The sequence below is a fragment of the Protopterus annectens genome, chromosome 11.part0, assembly GCF_019279795.1.
Source record: "Protopterus annectens isolate FY-2018-M chromosome 11.part0, PAN1.0, whole genome shotgun sequence".
NCBI classification, from domain to species: domain Eukaryota; kingdom Metazoa; phylum Chordata; order Ceratodontiformes; family Protopteridae; genus Protopterus; species Protopterus annectens.
The window spans coordinates 1,345,521,641-1,345,547,522 of NC_056745.1; the positions used below are offsets into that span (position 1 = coordinate 1,345,521,641).

The 25,882-nt window shown below is 37.5% G+C and overlaps 1 protein-coding gene across 1 annotated transcript in view; it reads left to right on the forward strand.

Annotated features, from left to right (window-relative positions):
- Positions 1-25,882, forward strand: part of LOC122815072 — a 630,978-nt gene that overhangs the window by 225,494 nt on the left and 379,602 nt on the right. Inside the window, exon 2 of the mRNA XM_044087316.1 lies at positions 2,623-2,961. Within this exon, the coding sequence (XP_043943251.1) occupies positions 2,623-2,961 (339 nt within the window). The remainder of the gene's footprint in view (positions 1-2,622; positions 2,962-25,882) is intronic.

A 25,882-nucleotide genomic window follows, 5' to 3' on the forward strand; every position in this document is an offset into this window, starting at 1 on the left:
CACTAGCAAAATATCATGGTTGTATTGTACTTTCTTAATATGTTGAAGAAAATGTCCCTTAATTTATATTCACTGTGTCTAAAAATGATTTTAACTTGTCTATAAACTTGGCAAGAGGTTCAGTCTTCAATCCTGAAGTAGAGGCAGTGGGTCTTAATGGAGGATTTTCTGTGTTCTTGTGTATCTTTGGTACCCCAAAGATGGCTAGAATTATTGGTATTTTTTTACATTCAGAAAGTTGTATATCTTTATATTTTTTTGTAAAATCAAATAATCCAACATCCAGTCAATAGTTTTTTTCAGGCTAGAGTAAGTAAATTTCTTGATTATTTTTGATAAAAGCTTATAGTTCATTCTGCTGATATTATCATTTTGATCAAGTAGGATCACATCTTCCCCCTTGTCTGATTTCATGATTTTTCCTGATTTGTCGACTGTTCAAAAGTTAATTTTCTTCTTTTGTCAAGTTGTGGAATCTCTCTATGGTCAATTTTGGAGATGTTGCTTGTATGTCTGCTTCACAAAAAGTGCTAATATACTGTGTGCAGAGGATTAATCCTACTCTTCCTTGTTTTCCCTGTACTGCTAGGTGTGATATGTCCACTATAAATGAGGCTTAAATTTAATTTTTTAACATAGAATTAAAGTTATACAATTAGGTCGACAATTTAAAATCTGGGGTTGGGAACAATAGAAAAGAATTTTTAAATAGCTTAAAATGCAGTGGAATATTAGTTATTGCACTGCAATTAAATATGCAAAAGTCTTTGACTTTTCCTGAAATTGTTTCCTGGTCCCTCTTCCACAACTTGTCTCCCTCCTGTTGGTTGTCTGCCCCTGATGTTGCAGGGTTGACTGGTGGGGGGTTCACATGCATCTGGTTCCTTTCTTGTTATTGTTTCTCTGCTGTTCTTTCTTATCTTATTGGGGGACCTCTAAAAAATATCTAAGTTAGGTACCCCCCACCATGTTCAAGATTCACATTGTCCTTTTGACACAACTTTTTCTAACAGCAGGAACTGTGTATGAATTACCCTTCACATAGTCCTTCTTGTCACTATCTTTTTTTCATTTTTCACTATTGAATAACATTTGGTTGTCTGTTAATTTTGGTAAAAATAATTATGTTCATCTTTCTTGGAGAGAAAAATTAGGTCATTGGTAATGGAGTTGTTGAGAATACTATATTCCTTTTTCTAAGGTTTCCATTTTTTCATTGTTGGCTCTAACCATAACCATTCATATTTCCAAAGCAGTTCTACCATACAGTTTTGTAACTTTATAATATAGTGAGTCTCCTGACACACCAAAGGGAATGTCTGTGTATGACGTCCCTTTGTTGCTCTTTTTACCTTTGTACATTCCCTTAAATTGTTTATTTGTACGGAATGGTAAACATTTTCTCTAACTGATCAATTTGTTTAGTTTTAGTGCCCTGTGTAACTACTGATACTTAAAGTAAAATGTTCTCCTGGCATTAATGATGCCACATCTATTGCCAGTGTTTTAAGACTGTGAGCAGTCAAATTGTAATATAAAAGCTATATATATAATATAAAGCTAAACAAGGTCATCCCTGGTGAGTGTGGGTACTGTTTTGGAATATATTGTTATTGCAAAAAATGTTTTTTACATGCATACATTTCTTATCATATAATGATTTTATCATTGTAGTTCATGTTAATAACATTTGAGTTTTCTACAAATCCATAAGTATTTTTATGTTCATGTTTGTGAGTAAATGTACATGTACATATTTTGTTGAAGTTTTTAAATAATTATTTATCTTTAAGAAAGAGGAGTCAGCTGTCATATGATCATTTGTATTGCTTTAAATAGACCCTTTGTGCTGTTTTAACAGATTCTGATGTTGTGATCCAACCTGTATACAGACAAGCGGAGTTGTTGTGTCTTTCGGCTTTTCCCGGTTAGGGGTTGCCACAGAGGAACTCCGGTCCGCTAATGATTGGCAGTAGATTTTTACGTGCCGAGTTGCCGGCCTTCAACGAAGGTATACCCATTCACGCATGTCTCCACACAGAAGACGCTCTAGCTGAGAACTGAACAGGACAACGTCTTACTGTGAGGCGACAACGCTACCGCAGCACCACCACCGATAAGAGTACTTAATCTTAATAAAGAAGTATTTTTCTTGGATTATCCTGGCACACCTCATCTTGTTCTATTTTTTGGTTCTTGGCTAAGATACCTAGTTGTGGAACAAACATTTACTTCTTTATTTGATTCTAAATTAAGCACCTTGAACTTTGTTGAGGTAATTCCTTAAAGAAGAAGAAGCTATCTTGATACTTTTAGGGCAGATGGATACATAACACAAATACTGCATTACTTGTGGGATTTGTAAGCCATTCAGGCTCACTTCTTGAACCTGTCTGAGAGTGCTAATATACATTTTTAGCTGCAGAGGACATGCATATATGGTTTAACAAGTGTTTTCATAGATTAATGTTTCTACATGTGCCACTTGTTTCATGTAGACAATAGTTTTGCTGTAACAGTGGGCTGACATGCAGAATACATTAAAAATAAATTAATACCTGCAAATTAAAAGTTAAGTTTTCTGAAACTTGAATCTAATGTTTAGTTCTGCTTTTGTTCTAGATATCAGTGAGAGAGAGTTAATGAATGTTTTTGCTGGTAGCACTGTACGCGTCTCTCTCAATACCAGTTACATAACAAAGGAGATGGACATAATTAGATGGCGATTCAAAAAGCAAGATTCCGAGTTTAACAATCTTATTGTGGAATACCACTTCGATGGCAAACACCCACCAGTGGAGCTAGAGAAACTTAAAAGGCGGGCTGAATTCAGTGTAACAGACTATTCCCTTACTGTAAGTGGAGTTGTATGTGATGACAAAGGCACCTACATAGTGGAAACTCGTAACAGAAATGATGGAAGCATCGGTACAATAAAAAAATCAGTTCTCGATGTCACAGGTAATGGAAAAAATAAGGTGTTACAAGTTGCAATTAAACTTTTAAAGCACTTTGCTCAAAATTATTTAAAAACAAATGTGCCACAATCAAGACAGTCTTTTTAAACTGAAAAATAACAATTTTTAAAAACATTAGCAGTTTCCTTGCCATTATATTCAGACAGAGCACTTTTGATAATGTCTACTTTCTTCACAGCAGTATATATGACAGCTGCTCAACAGGTTGTGTACTCACTTTTGATGCTTGAAGGCTGTCTATTTTATTTCTACCCCAGGTGACTGAATTCATTCTCAGTTACTGACAGTTGTAGTGCAACATTAGGGAATGTGCTGTTTTTTGGGTAAGACATTAAACTGAGATTATATTTGAATAAAAAAAAACAGAACCAAAACCACTAGTAGGTAAGAGAAATAGAAACAACTTGGGTTACCGTATTCCTTATTTAATTTTTGCTTTCATAACAATACAAGGATTTCATCAGAATAAAAACATTAAAAAAGTGTCTTTTTTTATACTCTCAAGTGAACCAATAGGAAACAAGACTGTAATAATTAAGAAAATACAAAGCAAACTGGACGACCAGAAAAGTAAAAGTAAAATTTTGAGTGCTTTCGTCAATTTTTAACTATGACTTCTTCAGAATAAAATCAAGTTACACACTGAGTCTTATATAACCAGTGCAATAAATCAATTAAAAAGACTATAAAAAGTACATCCACTTTTAAAGGTACAGGCTCCCTTAATGCATTTTACTAGCAAGTCATGTAAATTTTGACCATAGGTATTATGTCTCTTTGCAACTATATTTTTATAACCAAGAACAAATAAAATCAATAACATTCTTGTCATGGTTGTAAAAAACATGGAATATTTAAATGCAAAGGTCTGCTTTTAATTTTAAAAAGCTGCTAAGTGAAACCATATCATTGAGCCCTGGGCTAGTGGTGGCACTGACCCTCAATTGCCATAATAGTTCTTTATACTCCAGTAAATGGTCAATAGGGCCACCCCTTTCATCTATGATGATCTGTTCAAGAACTATAAAATGGAAATAGTGACCTGGGTGAAGGTTGATATGTTTGACTAATGCATTTGTATAGTACATTTATCTATATCATAAATATGTTGGTAAATGCGGGTTGTAAAAACATTTTTGTTTTTTCCGATATAGAAGCACATACATGTCTGAGAAATGCTGACTTTTTTGCTGCCACAATTATATTTCTGAAATAATCTAACCCATCTATAACCTTTGAGTAAAACCCTATCTTCCTCTAATATGTGCTTACACTGTGTGCACGGCCCACATTTAGTCATTTTTCCCAGTCTACCGGTGGTACTACTACATGGATTTCTTTCAAGGATATTCTTGATGCTGGTGTCCTTTCTATAAACCACTAAGGAGGCTTCACCAACCACCTTCTACCAGTGCCTTAGATGAGGATAAGGTGGTTCACGCAGCCTATCTAGATCTCTCCAACGCTTTCAACACCATCCCCCACTCTAGAATTATAGATAAATTCTCACTAAACTAGGTATAAATCCCTATGTCATAAGATGGGTTGCCAACTGGCTCACTGGCAGAACCCACACTGTGAAAGTAGAAGACTCCAAATCTGACTTCAGAGCAGTGACAAGTGGAGTACCACAGGGTTCAGTCCTGGGTCCTCTCGTTTGGTATCTACTTCTCTGAAGTACAGGCTAAGACAGAAGGTCTTTGGCTAATGAAGTTTGCAGATTAATGCAAACTAGGAGCCACAATCGAAACTCCTTAACGATGTGCACATCCTACAAAAGGGCCTCACTGAGACATATGCCTGGTGTCAAAGCCATGCCAAAGCGTCCATTGTCATCCATTTTGGTAAAAACTCTGTACCCATGAACTACCACATAGGCATTGAAAGTGTGGTAAGAGACCTTGGGACACAGGTGGACAGTAGTCTCTCCTTTGACAATCACATCGCCACAGTAGTCAGGAAATCCTTCTATGTGGCACACCTCATCACAAAAGGTTTCTCATCAAGGAAAAAAGAGGTTATTGTTCCTCTCTACTCGTCACTCATTAGACCCATTTTAGAATACAGTGCCCCTTTTGGTATGTACCTCACAAGACATCTACAACAACTGGAAAGACTGCAGAAATGCCTCACAAAGAGAATTACTGGCCTCAAACAGATGCCCTACGCAGACCATCTCAAACTCCAGCTTTACTCCGTCGCATATCACTGCCTAACATACAAAGCTATGTCAAACCCAGAGCTGTTAGACATGCTCCACTTAAAGAAATCCCAATCCCTCTGAGCTACATGCTCTAGGGACCTAAACCTTGTCACCACAATAAACAGAACATGCTGGAGGGATAGATTCCTGTCCCAGAGATTTCCCATACTCTGGAACAAACTACCTATCTATGTCAAACAAAGCTCCTCATTAGCACTCTTCAAGAATAATCTTGATGATTGGATGGGAGATGGGAAATTCACCCCAGGGATCACTTCTGTGGCTCTGCTCAACAGGGGCACAGGCAATAATTTTCTTGGGCGGCGAAAGCCAGGGTACCTTTTTGGCTAGGCTTATATAGGCCCTAGGGCCAATAGCCTAGTACCTACCTATCAATAGCCAAACTAACTGTAGTGATGTCCAAACTGCAAACTATGTTTTTATCAGTCATCACATTCTTCATGATCATTCCTGGATGTGGGGGGGGAAATGTTTTCTCAAAATCAGTGGAAATTTGACATCTGTTTTGGATTTAATATCATTTGCTCTACTTAGCAGAAATTCTTTCTTGTAATCTCTCTTCTTTGAGTGACAGTTGCCTTCACTAGAAGAGTCAGCATCCTCCTAGTTTGTCCATTAAAAACAAGGGAATATTTAAATATGGAGGGTGTAACATCTGTTATATATATTAGAAGGACCTTCTATAGTTTTGGAGCATTTAAACCACACTCTCCTAGTATCTGGAATGTTTAACTGTATTTCAAATGGGTTAACTTGCATAAGTATTTATTCAGGGTACAATGCTTATTGTATACGGATGATCACCAGGCATTTACAAGGTGGAATAAAAGAACATATTTATTCTATCAGAAAAAGAGATGAAAAAAAAAAACACTTTACAAGCATTCCAGAGAATGTAAAAACTACAAAAGATTCCTATTTTCTGTTTTGGAACAGATACTGTTAAATAAATTTGTTAAAGTCAGACTGTAAAAATCATCTGGCATTTAAAAACAATGTCAGTCAATAACAAACAGTAATGCAGGAGACTCAAGTATCTAATTTACAACTACTCTAATGTACATTAGGAGGCAAAAAACCATACACAAACTTGTACAGAATTTTGTCTAGTTTTATTGGTGAGACATATGACATTTTATATGTTTTACTATCAGCTTTTGCCCACCTCACTGACGTGGTCAGTGACAGGGTCTTTACATCATAGTAACTTATGAAAAAGTGCTGAGATGGTGTTTTTCAAAAATCTTTTTCCCATGAGAATATTACAGCCTTGCAAAGCACCTGGTCGGTCACAATGTCCTTCCGAGGATGTAGCCAATTCAAGGCTCTTAGATTAGTTCGAATACAATGGGTGCATGTCTTCTTTAATACTTCCTTTGTCTCTTTCTTGTTCACCAGCTGGACATTATCTCTGATAGTGCGCACAAGGCCGTTCTTCTGGTGGAAGCAGGAAAAGATACACATGCACACAGATTCATTATTTTCTAACTTTGCAAAATAATCTTTCACTGACAGACATGAGCCAGGCCGAGCTGATCGCTGCCAAGGCCAAGTTTCTAATTATACTGCAGCTTATGCTTCAAGCAATAATATGCGAGTTTATTTCTACTATTATTCTAGTAAAACAGAATTAAATGCATTACATATCATACTATTTTTCAACCTTTGCTCTCCATATAGATTTGAGCACATTTATTCCTGTCTAAAGCACACATTTCCCTAACAGTTTATAGATGTTTGAATACAGATTTTTCTGACATTCTCCCTCCTGTTAATGCATTTCATTCTATTTGAAACATAAACAATATCATTTCATTTCTTAGCCTTTTCCTTTTCAAGGACTTTCAGCTAAGTTAGTCATTGGTTTTATATTTCAGAAAAGCATTATTTGAAATTAATCTTTTAATTTCAACACTTTGGTAAAAGTTTCAGTAACAGATATATCAACAAATTTTTGATTAATCTTTTCATGCAGGGAATTTCACAGTAAACACATGCTCCTATTAGGAGTATACCCACACAAATAGCAATTAAATGTTTAATAGGATGGAACCCCACCCCCCCAAACAGATTCTGGAAAAAGTCCGTCAGTGGGTTTGGGCCTGGTTTAGTCATTGCTGATACTTGCTGAATTACCTCTAGGTGGTCATTGATTTTATGTTGGTTGTCTGGAATGTACGCACAGCATTTTTCTTCGTGTACCACCTCTTGCCGCTAGGGTGAAGTAAAGAGCCATTCGATTTTGTAGCACAACAGTTTTTATTGCATTCAGTTCATTAGTCACCAATTCTAGGGTGGAAAAAGTTGCATTGCTCATGACTTCTTGACAGCTTTCTCAGCTCCCAGATCGATTTGACTGCTCCATAGGCTGGTGGTATTCCTGCCCTGGATATAACACTGTTGCCCAAGTTCATATGAGTCAATTTACTTTTGTCTTTCACTGAATTATGGCCTTTTCAACCAGCTTCGATTTTACCAACTGGATTCACAGGTTTTTCACTGGACCTTCAGATTCTCGAGCTGTTTTCCTTACGTTTCGTATCTTACCCAAAGGTAATTCTGCAGTATGTCTTATTGCTGAAACCAGATAACCCAAAACAACTGCCGGACCAATTCTCAGGTAACCATTTATATGCCTTTTTCCCACAAATAAAATCATTACTTTGGTACTAATACGTGTTATCCCTGCATGAAACATTTTCTATTCTTAATAGACAATTGCTTAGTTAAGACTGGATTGTCACATACTGCATTTAATGTAGTTTTCATTGAACTCAGATATGAATCATGGTTAGTATCACAAACAGTACCCCACTTTTGACTTTAATGTAACATTTATAAGACATTGTTATATTACCATTACTCCAGCCCACCTGGAGGGTATCACTTTTGTAGAAACATACAACTCCTTTTTGTGTGACAGGTAAAAATAAAGCAATTTTGTCCTGTGATTTCACAGTTTCTGTATCAAGAACACTTTTCCAAGTCTCATTTTATTCCCAGAGGGACAGTGGACATTAACAGTCTCTTATATGTTGTTGGTATAGCTGTACAAACTCAGCAATTTGAAATGTGCATAGTTTCTGTATGCACAAGCTTCATGGTCAGGTATGTGTTAAAGTTTGGATGCCAGTCTATAAACAGTTTATCACGTCTTCTCACTTTTACTCGTGTGGTTGAGTGCAGGAAAAATCACAATAAGAGAAAATTGTCATATTTAGTCAACAAATGCACTGCCAAAGAAAATAATTATGCAATAGTTCTTGGGTTGCTCTGCTTTTTGTTTGCTTTACTCTTGGCCATTTTGCCCTTGTGTATCAGTCACAAAGTTCTTATTCAGCTGAAAGTTCTTTTGTCTGAAAAGAGTTAAACTGCAAAACAGATTTATTTATTAACAGTTTCTTTATATAATTAGCTAGTGAACTGTCAGCCTCCAGCTCTGCAGGCATGAGAGCTTTTACTGAGGCACATAATATGCCCTTCCAAATACTACTTCAAAGGGGATCAAACCCTTTACATTTGTTACTGTTTTCATGCTCAGCAATGCTAGAGGTAAACAGCAAATCCAATTCTTCTGAGTCTCACTCATCAACTTCCTCAACTTGTTTTTTTTTAAAATCCCATTGTACCTCTCCACCAGTCCTGCTGACTGTGGGTGGTAAGCACAGTGATTCCTTAAGGAAATCCCAAAAAAAAAATCTCCCAAGTTGTTGAATTGTCTGATTGACAAAATGTGTCCCATTGCCACTATAGATTCTTTCCGGTATGCCAAATCTAGGAATGATTTCTTTCACTAAGGCTTTTGCTACTGTTGCTGCGTCCGGATTCCTGGTCGGAAAAGCTTCTACCCATTTTGAAAACATATCTATGATCACTAAACAGTATTTTTCCCTTCACATTTATTCAGTTCTATGAAATCCATACAAATAGTATGGAACGGATAGGGTAGTGTCGGAAAGCTCCCTCGCTTTGGTTTAAATGCTCCCTGTGCATGATGTTTGCTACAAATATGACATGTTGCACAAAATTTTTGTGTATAATTCGTAAATCCGTATGTTTGGAATGTTTTGTTAACTAACTGTACCATCCCCCCTGTTGAGACATGGCTCTGCCCATGGCTCAACAAAGCTGCATATCTAAATAAATTAGACGGCAATATTGTTTTTTTTCCCTTTGGAAATGTACAGTCCATTCTCAAAAATTGCACCTTGTTTTACCCAGTTTTGTTTTTCTGCTTTTGTAGTAAGCATTTGCATTGTTTTTAACATGTCTAAATCTAAAATCTCAAAGGGTTGTAATTTTTCATTTAAAAATAAAGTTTCTGAGTCTGAGGCTGCTTGCTTTGCAGCTGCACCAGCTCGTGCATTACCTTTTGAAATCTTATCCTGTTGTTTTGTATGAGCTACACATTTACAAATAGCTACTTTGGTAGGCAACTGAATAGATTCTAATAGCTCCAAAATAAATTGCGCATGATTAATAGGTTTTTCACTGGATGTAATCATCCCTCTATTTTCTTTATTGTTGTGCAAACACATGCACTGTAGAAAAGCATACTGATTATCAGTATATATGTTTACTTTTTGCCTTTTACTAAAATACATGCTCCTGTCAAAACTACCAGTTCTGCTGCTTGAGCATACAAGTTGTGTGGCAAAGTTTGTGCTTCTAGATTTTTAGTGTCTGTAACTACTGCATACCCACCAGATTTTTCCCTGTAGGACCCCTTCTGCATGAGCCATCCACGTAATATGTCACCTCAGCATCATCCAAGGGCATATTTGTAAGATCTTGTCTAGGTAAAGCTAACTGTTTATATGAGGTTGACTCAGCAGTATGGTCATACATGAAAGATGTCTAGCAGGAGAAAGGTATGCAACTTTTCTTGTAGCAGAATTATTGCAACTGCATGAGGCATTCTCAATGTGAGAGGGTGGAATAACACCACTGAGGCTGAAGCCTGCACTGCCATTGCTGCTGCAACTACTGCTTGTACACAGTGAGGCAAAGGTTGCACCACTGGGTCTAACTGTGATGAATAGTAAGCTTATGGGGCATTGCTTATCCCCATGTTGTTGCTTTAATACTGATGTCATGTACCATTGCTTACAATCTATGGTCTAATAAAAAAACGTTTGTGATAACTTGGAAGTCTTAAAACTAATGAAGAAGCTATTAACTGCTTCAACCTGCAGAAAGCCATTTCTGCTTTTGTTTTCCATCGTAAAATAATTTGGTACCCAGCTTTAACAAAAATTAGTTGTACCTAAGAAAGACATTATTTCTTTTTTAGTTGTTGGTTTGGGTGCTTGCAAAATTGCTGTTTTTTTTTTTTCTCTTTTCTCTTTCCCACTATCTAGTATTTTACCTTTATTGAATATCACATATCCCAGGTATCTAACCTGTGTTTTTTCCCAAAGTTTGTAACTTACTTTTGTTTACTTTGTGTCCTTGTATTACTAAAAATTTTAACAATGCTACTGTATTCACCCTGCACTGCTGCTGGGTGCTGCTAGCAAGATGTCATTTACATAAAGTAAAATTTGACTACTTTCTGGTGGGGTAGACCCTGCCAGGTTGCTAGCCATTTTTTGTGCAAATATTATTGGGCTCTCACAATATCCCTGTGGTAGTCGAGTATATGTATACCTTTTACCCTGAAATGTAAATGTAAACCAATATTGACTATCAGGATGTACAGGTATTGAAAAGAAAGCATTGCTTATATTTACCACAGTAAAATACTTCTGTTGTGGCTTTAAATCATTTAACAAGGTATGTGGGTCTGGCACCGTGGGTGCTCTAGGTATTACTGCATTATTTACAGCTTATAAATCTTGTACCATCTGCCATTCCCGGTTTGCTTTTTTTAACAGGAAATAGGGTGTATCACATGGTGAATCAGGAGATTCTACCAGTACTCCTTTTTGAGTAATGCTGCTTATTATAGGCTTAATTTTTACTTTTGCATTCTTTTCCAAAATGTATTGTCTTTTCTGTGGTCTAAAAGCTGACTTTGGGGTAATTGTAACTGGTCCTGCTGCTTGAATAAGCCCTACATTTAACTTGCCTGTTGACCACAGAGTTGTTGGAATTTTACACAAGGCCTCTTCTTTTTCTTTTAATAAAAATGCTAATCAGCTGTCCTTACTAGATTGCAAGTGTACAGCTGTATGTGTCTGTGTCAACCAATTCAGTTTTGTTTTTATATCCCTTGTCCTGACATTTCTAAATCAGTCTGTTTTCCCATTTTGTTACCTTTTTTTTTCTAAGTCTGCCCATTTAACACTTTTGTTTTTTGTCAAGCTGACATGTGGCAGTCTATTGGACTTATACAATCTCATGAACTCCTGAGGTAATGAACAGCTTACTACACTGTTTCCCTCAGTATCCCAGCATAAAGTTTGTAATATTAATTTGTCAGCAGGATTCTTACTTATATTCCTTATCAGGTCCTGGTGTGCTACAGTAGTATGGAGTACAATGTAACAAGTGCTGCTGATCAGTGTCAAGGAGGGTACCTTACTGATGGCTACGTTTATCAGTTCTTTGGTTACTGCCCCTGGACCAATCATAACTAGGTCCTGGCTGTACCAATAATAGGCTTCACCCTCTGATCACACCACAAGAGCATCCATTTGTCTTTGTGCTTCCATACCCTGCATGGTAGGAACTACTGCTATGCCAAATATCTGCACAAGGTCTCTTCCCAGTAAGTTTACTGGATATTTTTGCAGAAACTACAATTTTACTTTTCTGAGTCATACCTGAAACAGGGTCAGTTATTGCTATATTATGGGAAAGTGGTTCCCTGTATAGCTGTCCATTTGCTGCTTTTACTAATATATAATCAGGTGATTCAGAATGTTTTGGTAACTTGGAGGGATGTATCAAAGTCCGTGACGCTCCTGAGTCACACAGGAATTTGACCTTTCTTCCCTCCACCAGAAGTGTTACTTCTGGTTTTGTATTTGCTAGGTAGCGCTCTAGGCTCAACAATGCTAAATCTAAAATTTTATTTTCATTTTTATCCTCTACATCTGTTTGTACTTCCTCTATTCCCTCTACTACATTCACATTTTCTTTTTGTTTATTAACCTTTCCTGATGATTTTTGGTTATTATCACTATCATATAGTCAGTCCACATCTCCTTTATCTTCTGTCATTGCTTTCTTATTTTGTTTATAGTCCCTAGCTAGATGCCCTTTATACCTGACTGTAATACAAATACTTCAGCTCCGTCTTCAGCAGTGAAGACTTGTGCCTTTTTTTCTTTTTACTATTAAAGTGTCTTTCAGTACGTCTAGCATACTCAAGTAAGGCTTACAGCCTGCTTGTTCAGTGATTTATCATATGCCTTGTAATAAAACTACTAACAGAGGCAATGCAACCTTTTAAAAATGTATTTTTAATTGTTGTTTTAAGCATTTTAATAATCTAGCATAATATCCATCTACTGTCTCATTTTCCTGTTGTATGCATTAATTAATGCAAGTCCAGTCTGCTCTAAGTTTTCATTTTCAGAGATTCTGTCTGTTAGACCTTTCACTCTGTTGTCTAAAAATGTTTCAGAATTTTTAAGCTTCTGTTTTTTTACAATTTGCTTCCTCAATCCACCTATGTGCTTGAGGTATGCCTAGTTGGTGCTGTTTTCTTTTGCCTGACGCCCTGCATCAGATTAAAGCTTGTTTAAGGAGTTTAACTAGTGAAAGTTTATCTAGTTTACTATCAAATTTATAGTTGTTAACACATTTTGCAAAATATCTCACATTATCTGCTTACTGCAATTGCATATGCTTCACATTATCAGTTAGCGGATCTCGTGATCTCTTAGTGCACTGATTTCCCATGTCTTAAAAAGACTGTTACGTAACCCTTCTCTTGTACCACGTGGTATCTTATTTCCCCATATCCACAGTAGTGTCTAGAATGACTGTTTACTTTGCTTTGTTATTCCCTGATCTATGACTCAAGATACAATACTTCGACTCTCTCTCTCCCTGCTATCACAAACCTTAGCAATAGCACAGTGTAACCTGGTCCCTGATCTAAAACAAAGACAAAGAGGGAAATTCTTCTTACCTGAGCCTCCCGCTTTGACTTGTCTTTTTTCCTTGGGGCCCAGTCTTCCGCTTTTCAGCCACAGATCAGAAAGTGGACAGCCTCTTTACACACAACAATTCAGTCGGAGGTCTTTTCACTTTAAGAAGAACCATTTTGTTTTGGCAGCTTCTCCTGCAGATTTATCACCACTCATGCACTCTGTGACCTGCAGCTTACCAAGGGAATTCCGGCACGATTAGGACCAAAATGTTAAATAAATTTGTTAAAGTCAGACTGTAAAAATCATCTGGCATTTAAAAACAATGTCAGTCAATAACAAACAGTAATGCAGGAGACTCAAGTATCTAATTTACAACTACTCTAATGTACATTAGGAGGCAAAAAACCATACACAAACTTGTACAGAATTTTGTCTAGTTTTATTGGTGAGACATATGACATTTTATATGTTTTACTATCAGCTTTTGCCCACCTCACTGACGTGGTCAGTGACAGGGTCTTTACATCATAGTAACTTATGAAAAAGTGCTGAGATGGTGTTTTTCAAAATCTTTTCCCATGAGAATATTACAGCCTTGCAAAGCACCTGGTCGGTCACAATGTCCTTCCGAGGATGTAGCCAATTCAAGGCTCTTAGATTAGTTCGAATACAATGGGTGCATGTCTTCTTTAATACTTCCCTTTGTCTCTTTCTTGTTCACCAGCTGGACATTATCTCTGATAGTGCGCACAAGGCCGTTCTTCTGGTGGAAGCAGGAAAAGATACACATGCACACAGATTCATTATTTTCTAACTTTGCAAAATAATCTTTCACTGACAGACATGAGCCAGGCCGAGCTGATCGCTGCCAAGGCCAAGTTTCTAATTATACTGCAGCTTATGCTTCAAGCAATAATATGCGAGTTTATTTCTACTATTATTCTAGTAAAACAGAATTAAATGCATTACATATCATACTATTTTTCAACCTTTGCTCTCCATATAGATTTGAGCACATTTATTCCTGTCTAAAGCACACATTTCCCTAACAGTTTATAGATGTTTGAATACAGATTTTTCTGACAGATACCTACGGGGATTACAAGCATAAGGCTGAACAGAAAGAAACACTATGGCAATTCAGGTTGAGGGCTGATAAATTCCCAGGACTGAATGATGTCATTACCATCAGATGCTTTTTAAGAATCAAAAGAAGATTAAACATTGCTAAGTTGTAGATTATATACAACTATTTTATGATCTTGGTGTTACATTTTTTGTGTTCTTAAAATGATGATTGGTTTTAAAATAGATTAAACAATTATTAGAGTCTTGTTTTCCTATTGGTTCACCTGAGTATAAAAAAGGCACTTTTTTAATGCTATTATTCTGATGAGGTTCTTGTATTGTGATGAAAGAAGAGATTAAATAAGGAATACGTTAACCCTTGAGTAGTCTGTTTCTCTTGCCTAATAGTGGTTTGGGTTCTGTTTTTTGTTGTTTCTAACACTATTGGGTGCACCTCATTGTATTTTTGAGGTTCCATTTGTCTGAGCTGGTGATATCTCGGGTGGATGCAAGAGATCCCATGACATTTATCAGAAAGAGTAGAGACTTTTTGTTTATAGTATTATTTTACATATAATGACATTTTAAATTACTGACTTTTCATTCAACAAGAAAACAAAATGTGAACATTTTATCCCCCTCCCCTTATTCCATAACCATCAGCATTGTATCACAACATTACTATCCTGTGTTTATTAAATAATGATACTTTATAACTAATGTTCATATGAACCGTAGTGCAGAAATTATTTGTTTAGCCTCCCTGCAGCTACCATGAGCTCCTCTCCTCATTCACTGGGTCTGCTAGACCCACCTTAGCCTTCTCCCCCAGCCTCAATCTGGTCTACATCCAAGGCAGTTGAGAAGCTTGAGGATACTGGTTCATTGTTATATTTTAATTGGAGAGTGTGCCCTAACCATATCACTCTACAGCAACCTTGTAAATTCTGCAGTTGCTGCCTTCATGAAGTGCACATGCAGCTTCCTGACCAAGAAGTGTACTGCTTGTAGCATGGAGCTCACCAGTCTCTTACCACTGGGTTGCATTCCTCCTCCAGTTTAATTTGCCTAAGTCTTTTTGGGTTCTAATACTGTGACAGGAATGGACCCCATTTCTAAGTCTGGGTATAACTAAAGTTCATGAAATTAGTATTGTTTCAGTTATTTTGTTAGCCAAAAGTTCTCTTGACTCCTCCTAAATCATATGGAGTTACATGTCTAGGCTTCATAGGTTCATAGGTATGTACTAGACTAATGGCCCTGGAGCCATTACAAGCTTAGCCCATAGGATTACGCTGGCATTGTGCCACCCAACCTTAGTTCCTAGTGCCTGTGTCGAGTTGAGCCACTGGAGTGATCCCCGGCATGAATTTTCTATTTCCCATCCACTCATCAAGATTTCTCTTGAAGAGGGCCAGTGAGGTGCTCTGCTTGACATGTATGGGAAGTCTATTCCATAGCATGGGCAGTCTCTGGGTTACGAACCTATCCCTCCAGCATGTTCTGTTGATTGTGGTAATGAGGTTGAGGTGTCTGGAGCATGTGGTGCAGAGCGATTGGGATTTCTTTAGATGTAGCATTTCTAACAGAGCTGGGTCAGACATAGCTAAGTAGGCAATATGAGACAGAAAATAGTTGGAGTTTTAGAGTCTGTCCATGTAGGACAAGTGTTTAAGGCCTAGGATCCTCTTTGTGAGGTACTTTTACGGCCTCTCCAGTTGTTGCAGGTGTCTAATGAGGTACATGCCAAATGTTGCATTGTACTCTTTGATTAGCATATCCAATGAAGAATGGCAGGAGAGTCCACGACAAAAGCAGAAGAGGCAAAACGTACCTGAACAAAATTTATTAAAATGCGTGCACAGTGAGCGCTTTCAGGCAAACATGCCCTTCATCAGACAAAGTTAAAAAAGCTAAAAACACTTATTTAAACATCATAGCAGCCAATCAAAAGCTAATATTTTATCCTCAAAGTACAACTTTTCCGATGCTGCCTGCTCCAGTGAAAAAGAAAAATCCACGAAAACGGAGTTTCTCAATGCAACAAGAACAGAAGAGATGCAGGGTCTCACAGTGACTGAGGGTATTTCTGATAACACTGTTTATAACTTGTCTAGCGTTGAACTTACAGATTTGAAATGTGCTATTTTAAACAAGGGTTTGACCTTTGTTCCTGATACTTTATCTGATTATAGTCAGGTTATTGTGGATGTGATGTGCTGTGCTAGAAATGTTTTACTTAAGAACATGTTTCATGATACTACAGGTGATGGAGTAGCAATTTAAAAAAAAGCTAGTGATTTTTTGCCTAACCCTGATCCCACTGTTACTACATTTGTAAAATTGTGTCAGAATGATATAGAGCAGTACATGCAAAACAGTAATAGGCACAGATACTGTAATTTAATACATGAGCAACGAGGAGCCCTAGAACAGCTACACCAAGAAGATAGGATAGTGATAAAGTCAGCGGACAAAGGAGGAGTGACTGTCATACTAAATAGAAAAGATTACTGTGACAAACTTTTTTTATTGTTACAAGATACTACCACCTTTGTACCACTTTCTCCTTTGATGTTTTTTTCCCTTAAAGGATAGGATTAAGACTGTCCTATCCAATATGGTAAAGAGTGGATTGTTGACACAATCTTTTTATGAGTTTCTTCTCATTGAACATCCGAGGATTCCTGAGTTTAAGGGTTTACCTAAGTTACACAAAGATGGCTCCAACTCACCCCTGAGACTGATGGTCTCAGGGAGGGGTTGGCCCACTGAAAATATTTCTGTTTGGGTTGAATGTGCCTTAACACCTGTGGTTGAACTATATCCCAGGATTCTGAGAGACACAGCACAGTTTTTGACTATTTTATCTAATACTATGCATGACTTTGACAATGTTGACTACATGTTTGTTACTTTGGATGTGAGGAATTTATTTACCATCGTCAATAATGACTATGGGCTTAAGGCCATAGAGCATGTTTTGGCACAAAAACTAAAATTAGATTATGTTAGTAATGAAAGGTTTTGCAAGCTGCTGGGTTTGGTACTTTACTATAACATCTTTATGTGTCAAGATGCTTACTATGGGCAGGCACAGGGTGTAGCCATGGGGACACCCTGTGCCAATTCCTACGCTAACCTGGTTTTAGCTTACTGGGATGATGAGGTTTTGTTTTCTCAGACACATCCTTGGACCAACATGTTAGGACATTATGTCCATTTTGTTGATGATGTGTTTCTTGTTTGGAAGGACACGATAGAGGACTTATGTTCTTTCTTGAGTTTTCTAGAGAGCACTACTGAGTTTTTCAGATTTACCTTAAGCTCTTCGCCATCTGATATAGATTTTTTGGATGTACGTTTACGGAAGAATGAAGTAGGAGGGATTGAGACCATGCTTTTTAGAAAGGATTGTTGGAGAAATAGTTTATTATACTTTGATAGCATGCATCCGAGACACACATTCACTAACATTGTGAAAGGTCAGGTCAATAGAATCTCCCGATTGTGTACCAACACAGAGCGGTTTGAGTTAGAGGCAGGTGCTTTAGCAGAGAATATTGTGTACAGGGGGTATAAAAGACAGCAAGTTGACTTAAGTATAAGTGATGTAAGAACTACCCGTAATGGGGTGGCTAAACCCTGGTACCATAGGGGTATCCAAGAAAGGGCAATCAAGCGAGATGCAAGGAGATCCAATCAGGGACAGTTCTTGCTTACCTATAGTAGTGATATAGGGGGGATTTGTGACATCATTAGACGTAATTGGAGGGTGCTACATACAGATCAATGGATAGCAGACATTGTAGGTGAACGACCCCGGTTCATCTTTAGAAGGAACAAGAATTTAAAAGACATGCTTTGTCATGAGCCCAGAATGGTTTTTAGCAACATCATGGAAACTAGGTGGTTGGGAACCTTCCCATGTCATAATTGTAAGGCATGTGTCCATATCAGCTCTACTAATTCGTTTATACATCCCAGGACAAAACGGGAGTACTCATTAAAGGGATTTGCTAACTGTCGAACTAGGAATGTAGTTTATTTGTCCATGTGCCAATTTTGCAATTCATACTATGTCGGTAAGACAAACTGTATGTTAAAGGAAAGAATTTTTGGACACATGTTTGATATTAGGCATCATGATGTACGCAATACGTTAGCACAACATGTGGATGAATATGCTGATCACTATTTTAAGTTTATGGTTTTACAGAATGTACATAATATGGGGGGGGGGTGATTTATCTAATGAAACTGAATGTCTTGAAACGAAATGGATTATAAGACTAGGTGCGGGTAGAAGCCCTGGTCTAAATACAGCTGTACCTTTAAAGCCTGTCTTAAGAAAAAGGAGGGTAAAATTTTAGCTTTTGATTGGCTGCTATGATGTTTAAATAAGTGTTTTTAGCTTTTTTACTTTGTCTAATGAAGGGCATGTTTGCCTGAAAGCGCTCACTATGTTAATGTAAGTTTTGCCTCTTCTGCTTTTTTTGTGGAGTCTCATGCCATTCTTCATTGGATATACTTTGTGTTTTATTGGTGGAGTGACCTTGGTGCAGGATTCCACTGTTTTTGCAGTTTGAACTCGATGATTGGCCTAATGAGGGAAGAGTAGAGGGAGACAATGACCTCTTTCTTCCTGGATGAAAAACCCTTTGTAATGAGATGTGCGACATACAAGGGCTTTCTGACCACAGTGGCAATGTGGTGGTCAAAAGAGAGGTTGCTGTCAACCTGTGTTCCCAGATCTCTTATAACATTTTCTGTGTTCAGTGGACTACCATCAATGTGGTAATTCAAGGGAACCGGGTTTTTCCCAAAGGGGATGAAGACACATTTTTGGCATTGAGCTCAAGGCCATGGTTCTGACACCAATCATTGATCTCATGATCTCATTGAGGCCTTTCTGCAGGATGTCAACATCACTTGGGGAGTTAATAATATCTCCCAACTTGCAATAATCTGCAAACTTGGTCAGCCAGAGTCCCTTCGTGTTGGCCTGGACTTCAGAGAAGTAGCTACCAAACAGCAGAGGACCCAGGACCGAACCTTGTGGGACTCCACTCATGACTGGTCGGCAGTCTGACTTGGAGTCAGCTACTTTCACACTGTGGGTTCTATCTGTGAGCCAGTTTGCAACCCACCTAGTGATATAGGGGTTGATGCCTAGCTTAGTAAATTTTTCTATGATTCCTGAGTGGGGAATGGTATCAGAGGCCTTGGCCAGATCAAGGTAGGCTGTATGAACCACCTTACCTTCATCCACAGCTCTGGTGACTGACTCAAAGAAGTTGACCAAGTTGAGCAGGCATGATCTATCCTTCACAAAACCAAACTGTGTAGGACCCAGATTTGGAGATTTCCTATATCCTTGTTTATTAGGTCCATGATGATGCATTCCATAGCTCTGCATGTCAGACTCGTCAGGCTAATGACGTGATAGTTCCTGGGTCTGTAGTCGCTCCTCCTTTGTGGAGAGGGATGATTGTAGCAGTGCACCATTTAGTAGGGACAAAGCCTGAGATGAGGCTGTGATTGAACAGGGCACACAGGTGTGGTGCCAGTTCACTCTGTAGTTCATGTAGAACACAGCCAGGGATACAGTCAAGTCCCATAGAATCTGTATTCTTGGCTTTGGACAGTGCTGTTTTAACATGTGCAGCAGTAATACTGGGTGCCTGCCAATCTACTGGTATTGTGATTGGTCCTATGGGGGGGGGGGGGTAAAGTTAGCACTGAATCTGTCCGCCAGTATATTTGCAATATCTGTTGGCTCTGTATAGGAGGTACCATTGTGCAATAGCTCAGAGCAAATTTGGGTATTGCCATGGAGATTCTTTACATAACTATAGAAGGTCTTGTGGTTGTCATAACTATATCTGTTGGCTCTGTATAGGAGGTACCATTGTGCAGTAGCTCAGAGCAAATTTGGGTATTGCCATGGAGATTCTTTACATAACTATAGAAGGCCTTGTGGTTGGATTTAGTATCTGCTGCAATTCTGTTTTCATAGCTAGCTTTAGAGGATTTGATGAGGAATCTCAACCTTTTGTTGAGGCTGATAAGGGAGTTTTACCAATCTTGGGACTTCACCTTATTCCGCATCAGTTTCCTCCTGTTGTAGAGTTTGTTTATGGCAGGGGACCACCAGATTAGCTTCCTTTTTGTTTGAGGAGAGCGTCTTAGTTCTATTGGGCATGGTGAGATCCATCCTTTTGTGTACGTGTTCATACAGTGCATTGGTGTATGATTTGGGGGTCATGCAACTGTTCTCCATTTGCACGGGTGCCGTGAAGTGTGCCACCTCTGTTTTTAGGAGCCCAAAGTTAACTTTGGAGAAGTTTTTCATAGTGGTTACCTTTGTTGGTGGTGGGGGGAGGGATGTGGATTTCCAAGGTGATTAGCTTGTGATTGGATCTAACCAGGGAGGAGTTGACTGTTGGTGTAGAGCAACGGTCGCCCATGTTAGTAATGACCAGGTCAAGGATGTTGCTACGTCTAGTGGGGGTAAGAATGAGCTGATCCAGGGCAATGGAATTAATGAATTCCAGAAAGTGTTGTGCAAATGTATTGGTACATGAATAGTTTTCCCAGTTAATGGAGGGGTAGTTGAAGTTGCCCAGTGTGAGAGTGTTAGGTTGGACCCCAATATTCTCCAGGGTGCTTAGGAATGTGGAGTGTGAATCTTGGGACATGGTTGGGGACCTATAGCAGGCTATGAACTGAATCGCTGTCTTAATGTTAGTTGCACCTGAAGTATCTCAGATGCATTATATTGGACTACCAGTCTGGAGGTGTGCACATCCTTTATGAATATGGAAACGCCACTGCCTTTGGAGCTTTGGTCCAAGTTCTGGGGCCGAAAAGTGTGGAATGAGTTGTAGCCTGGTAATGCAGGGGTGCTTTCTGCTGCCTTGAACCAGGTCTCTGTTACAGCTCAAATGTCGATGTTCTCTATTTTAAAGAGTACTTCGAGCGAGGGCATTTTGAGATTTAGACTTCAAGCATTGAGCAGCATGACCCTCAAATTGCATTTGTTTGTAGCTGTTACGGTGGTAATTTGGTCTTTGGAACACTGCCTAAAAAAGGCACTATAGTGGTGGCAAGAGGTCTTGGCCAGTATCTGGAAGCCCAGGGGTGACGGATGCAGGCCATCTCTGGCAAAGCATTGAGGTCTGTCAGTCATGTCATCTCAGGCAGAGAGATACTGGATCTCCTTAGAATGACACCAGAAACTCATTTTCTGCTTGTACTGTCGTATCATTCTGGGTGATGGGCTAAGGTCATACACGCCTGGGCTACATAATCCGAGAGCTCCTCCATGTCTCTCTTCATGTAGTCTAACATATCTAAGTATGGCAGTAGATTTTTCTAATTAGACCCATTGCTTCTACTATTGGAACTGTTTTGATATCTTTCTTCAACAATGCTCTTGTTTCTCCCTGTAAATCCTGATATTTTATGTCTTTTTCTCTCTCTCTCTTCATATATATATATATATATATATATATATATATATATATATATATATATGGTTCTACTTCATCTTGAAATACTGAAATCTCGAATTTCAGTATTTTGAAACTATAAAGCCAAACCATTCACAATCCCGAAACCCACAATCACGAAACCCACAATCACGACTCTCACAGTCACGAACATATATACACCATACACCACACAACCCACACACCCTTCTACCCACACCACACAACACTACATTACATGTAAGCAGGGGGGCAAGCCCCCATGTGGGGGGCTGCGCCCTCCACACCCACCGACTTATATATACCAACTCCGAGATTGCACATAATGGAAAAAAAAAAAATCACACCATGGCATTCTACACTAACACACATCTCACACACACACATACACAAGCACATACACAAACACATCCAACACTCATACTTGCACCTCCCTACCCTTACCCACACATACAACGTACAAAACCACACACACATACTCCCTCACCTTCAAGTCCAGACACCATCCCAGCCAGACACTTCACGTACCGTACCTGAAATGCATAAGCACGGATTCGAGATATTCGAATTCGTGCTTATGCACTTTCAGTATTATGAATTTTCTCCTTTATGGTCTCGGAATACTGAAATTCGAGATGTCAGTGTTTCAAGATTATGAAGGGGAACTATAATATATATATATATATATATATATATATATATATATATATATATATACCGGAAGATCGAAGGTTTGAAACTTCAAAAACAAAATAAATAAAAACAACAAAAAATGTTTTTCCATTTTTGCAGGGGGGCAAGCACCCCTGCACCTCCCACACTCCCTGCTAAATAAATATACCAACTCCAATATTGCACTACAGTAAGGTAAATGGTAACTATCCTGTTCTGTGCTGTACAGCTGTCTCCATTCAGAACATTCGGAGTTTCAAAACTTTGATCTTCTGGTCTTGTCCGTTTGAAGTTCAAAGTTTTGCAACTTTGACTAAAGCTCAAAACACCGAAAACTCATTTGGTCGAAACTCATAACATCGACACATGACATTCAAAGCTAATGCCCTTTCCCCACTGTAGCGCGACCCTGGAGTTTGAATAAATAGGGCGGTGTGGGGGGGCACAGCCCACAACATTATTTAGATAAATATCGTCATCTATGTTATAACTATCCACATGTATCTTTGAAATTTACTATGTGCCCCCCATCTACTTATTCTAACTTCTAACTTTGTTTCCCAGTCATGTATAAAACTTTTTGTATCATCACTGGATTGTGTATTTTTTTCTTTTCCTTTATATTTATTTGCATAGCTTCTAAGTTTTCCTGCTTGTGCTGATATGTTTAATTTATTATTTGATGTAGTCTATGATAGATTCTGATCTTCTCTAATACTGAGCGTTGCTTTTACCACATCTATCTAAGTATTTTTGTTGATCTGTTCCCGCATTTGTATTCTTCTAACAGTGACACTTGTCTTACTTGCTTTACAGTTTTCTCTGTTCGATGCTTCCATGATGTTTTTTTTTATTTCTTCCTTACTTTTCCCTTATTGCTCTGTTTTTGTGTTAACTTATCTGTTATTAATTTAACTGCAGAGTAATGTATCCTCTTTTCTTCTGTTATATCACATGAATTTCTGTTAATAGTGTTTGTTACCGTTTTCATTTGTTTTGTTAGACTTCTAACATTTTGGTCATTTTTATGCAGTCTTAACGTGTCTGTCTATCTTTATTAAGTCAAGCAACTTTTCCCTTAGATCATTTTCTTCTAAACTGAGAGCACATTCTTTGCTCTCTGTTTCCTGCAGGCATTCTACATAAAGTTTCAGAATATCTTCCTCCTCCCCAGAATGGGTGAGTTGATGTTGGCCACTTACTCCAACTCCCCCCCGCCCATGTTGATAATTGAGTATGGGTCATCTGGGTACAGTAATGGCTTTATCTGTGCTTTATTAACCTTGTCACCTTCAGTAAGAGCATTTTGAATATTTTTTTTTTGTCTGTACACATCTTACATAGCCTTTCTTTGTACTTCATCTGACCCCTACCAGTTAGTCGTTTTAACTTTTATCTCTGTGAGAAATCCTCCATTTGTTTTATTTCTTTAAACTTGTTCTGTTTGTGTTTTATAATTCTTTTTATATTATCATTTTTCTGTTCCCATAGTTTCATATATTTTTCCATAATTTGTTTATATTATAGTTTTCTAATTTAAGAAATTTCTCTTAATATACTAAGGTTTAAATTTGTGATAGTATTCCATTAATAATTTTTAACCTTTTATTTTGTTTTACGTCTTTCCAAAACATGTTATATGTTCCCATTAAATTCTACCTAATGTATTACTGCCTCTTTTCATTGCATTATTTAACCAATAGCTAGGTAGATCAATCTGACTCACAGTAAGAAGTGTGATACATTATATGACAGAACATAGAGGTTTAGGGCTAAAAATCTGGAGTTCCAAATGGTTTCAAAGGAATGTTTTAATAATTCTTTTTACATAATCTTAAAAAAGGCACATAATCCACCTATATAACACAGTTCACTAAACAAATAAGTGTGTGTATGTATATATATAATCTCAGTTAAAACTTTTTACAAAATGCAACCCAGAAAGTGTTCCAAATGTTTCCTACTTTTACATGAATTCATTTTCACTTTCTTACTACCAAATGTTGTACTCGTAAGATTAATTTCAGTTCCTGAGAAATAGGTACCCCTCTAGTCTTAGTATCTCTAAAACTTTTACTTTTCATTTTTTTAATCAACAAACTTACTTTTAATTCCATAGCTACAGCTAATGCATATTTCCTTCATTCTTTGTGTTCCTTGCTGCATTTACTAAAACCTCTACATCTGCCATAAACAGAGGCACACTTGGCATCCTTTGTTCATAGGTTCATAGGTTGGTACTAGGCTATCGGCCCTAGGGCCTATACAAGCCTAGCAATTTGTTTCTTTTATTTCAGTTTTACATCTTTTACTTCATTTATCCGAGTCTTACAGTTTTCAACAACTGTACTAATTATTAATGCAGACAATACACCACTCAGGGGTACCCCTTTGAACCTTAAATTGTTTCCACATCCAGTCATTTATAAGAAAAAAAACCCTATTACATCTATTTCCATAAATAAATGTTAATACTTTGCTCTAAGTGTCACATAAACTATTTAACTCCTGAATATCCTACATTATTTTGTGCGTATCATAAACTTTTTCAACATCATATACTTCAACTTTACATGTAGCTATTTCTCTAATGTGTTAAAATAAAATTAATAGAACTTTAATTTGCTAACTTTCTACTCCATATAGTCCTGCATCCAAAACATGTTTTAATTCCTTGGTTAAACATTTCTGCTTGATTTTCATAAACATTTTATATTCCAGATTGCTCAGAAAAGTAAATGCCTCCAGTTCTTGATAATCTTTTTCTCCATCGTTTTATAAGTATATGTAATAACACATTCCCATGTTTCCTTTATTATAAAATGTTCCAACTGTATGCTTATAACCTCAGTCACAAGAGCTGTCTTTTCACTTCTCATTTTCTTATAGAATTCATATCCTTTTTCATCTAACCAGTGGGCACTAAAGTTATTCATTTTTTGGCTAATTTAGATTTTTTTTTTAATTTATTTTTCTTATATCCGTAAGTATTTCTGATCAGTCTAGAATTCCAACAAATAGTAAATTTTTATTACTTTTCCTATTAATTTTTTCCATTTCTTTTCTTTCTCTGATATATTCTTTTCTGCCCTGTATTTCTGGTCATGTGGCATGGTGAGCTGAAAAATACACTTTCCTTCCTTTTACCTCTAGTATTCTGTCAGACATAGTTATATAATGCGGTTACCTTTTTACACACAAACCATCCATCCTTCCCCACTTTCAGCTTTCCGCATCTCATCATTCATGAACATACTTTTTAAAGTCACCTATTATTATTATATCCACATTTATAACGATTTCAAACAGTAAGGCTCATTCCTTTCATTAGTCTGTATATAAATTGCAATTATTTTGTACCCTTTTCTTGCATCATTGTCATAACATTTTGCTTTCACTATA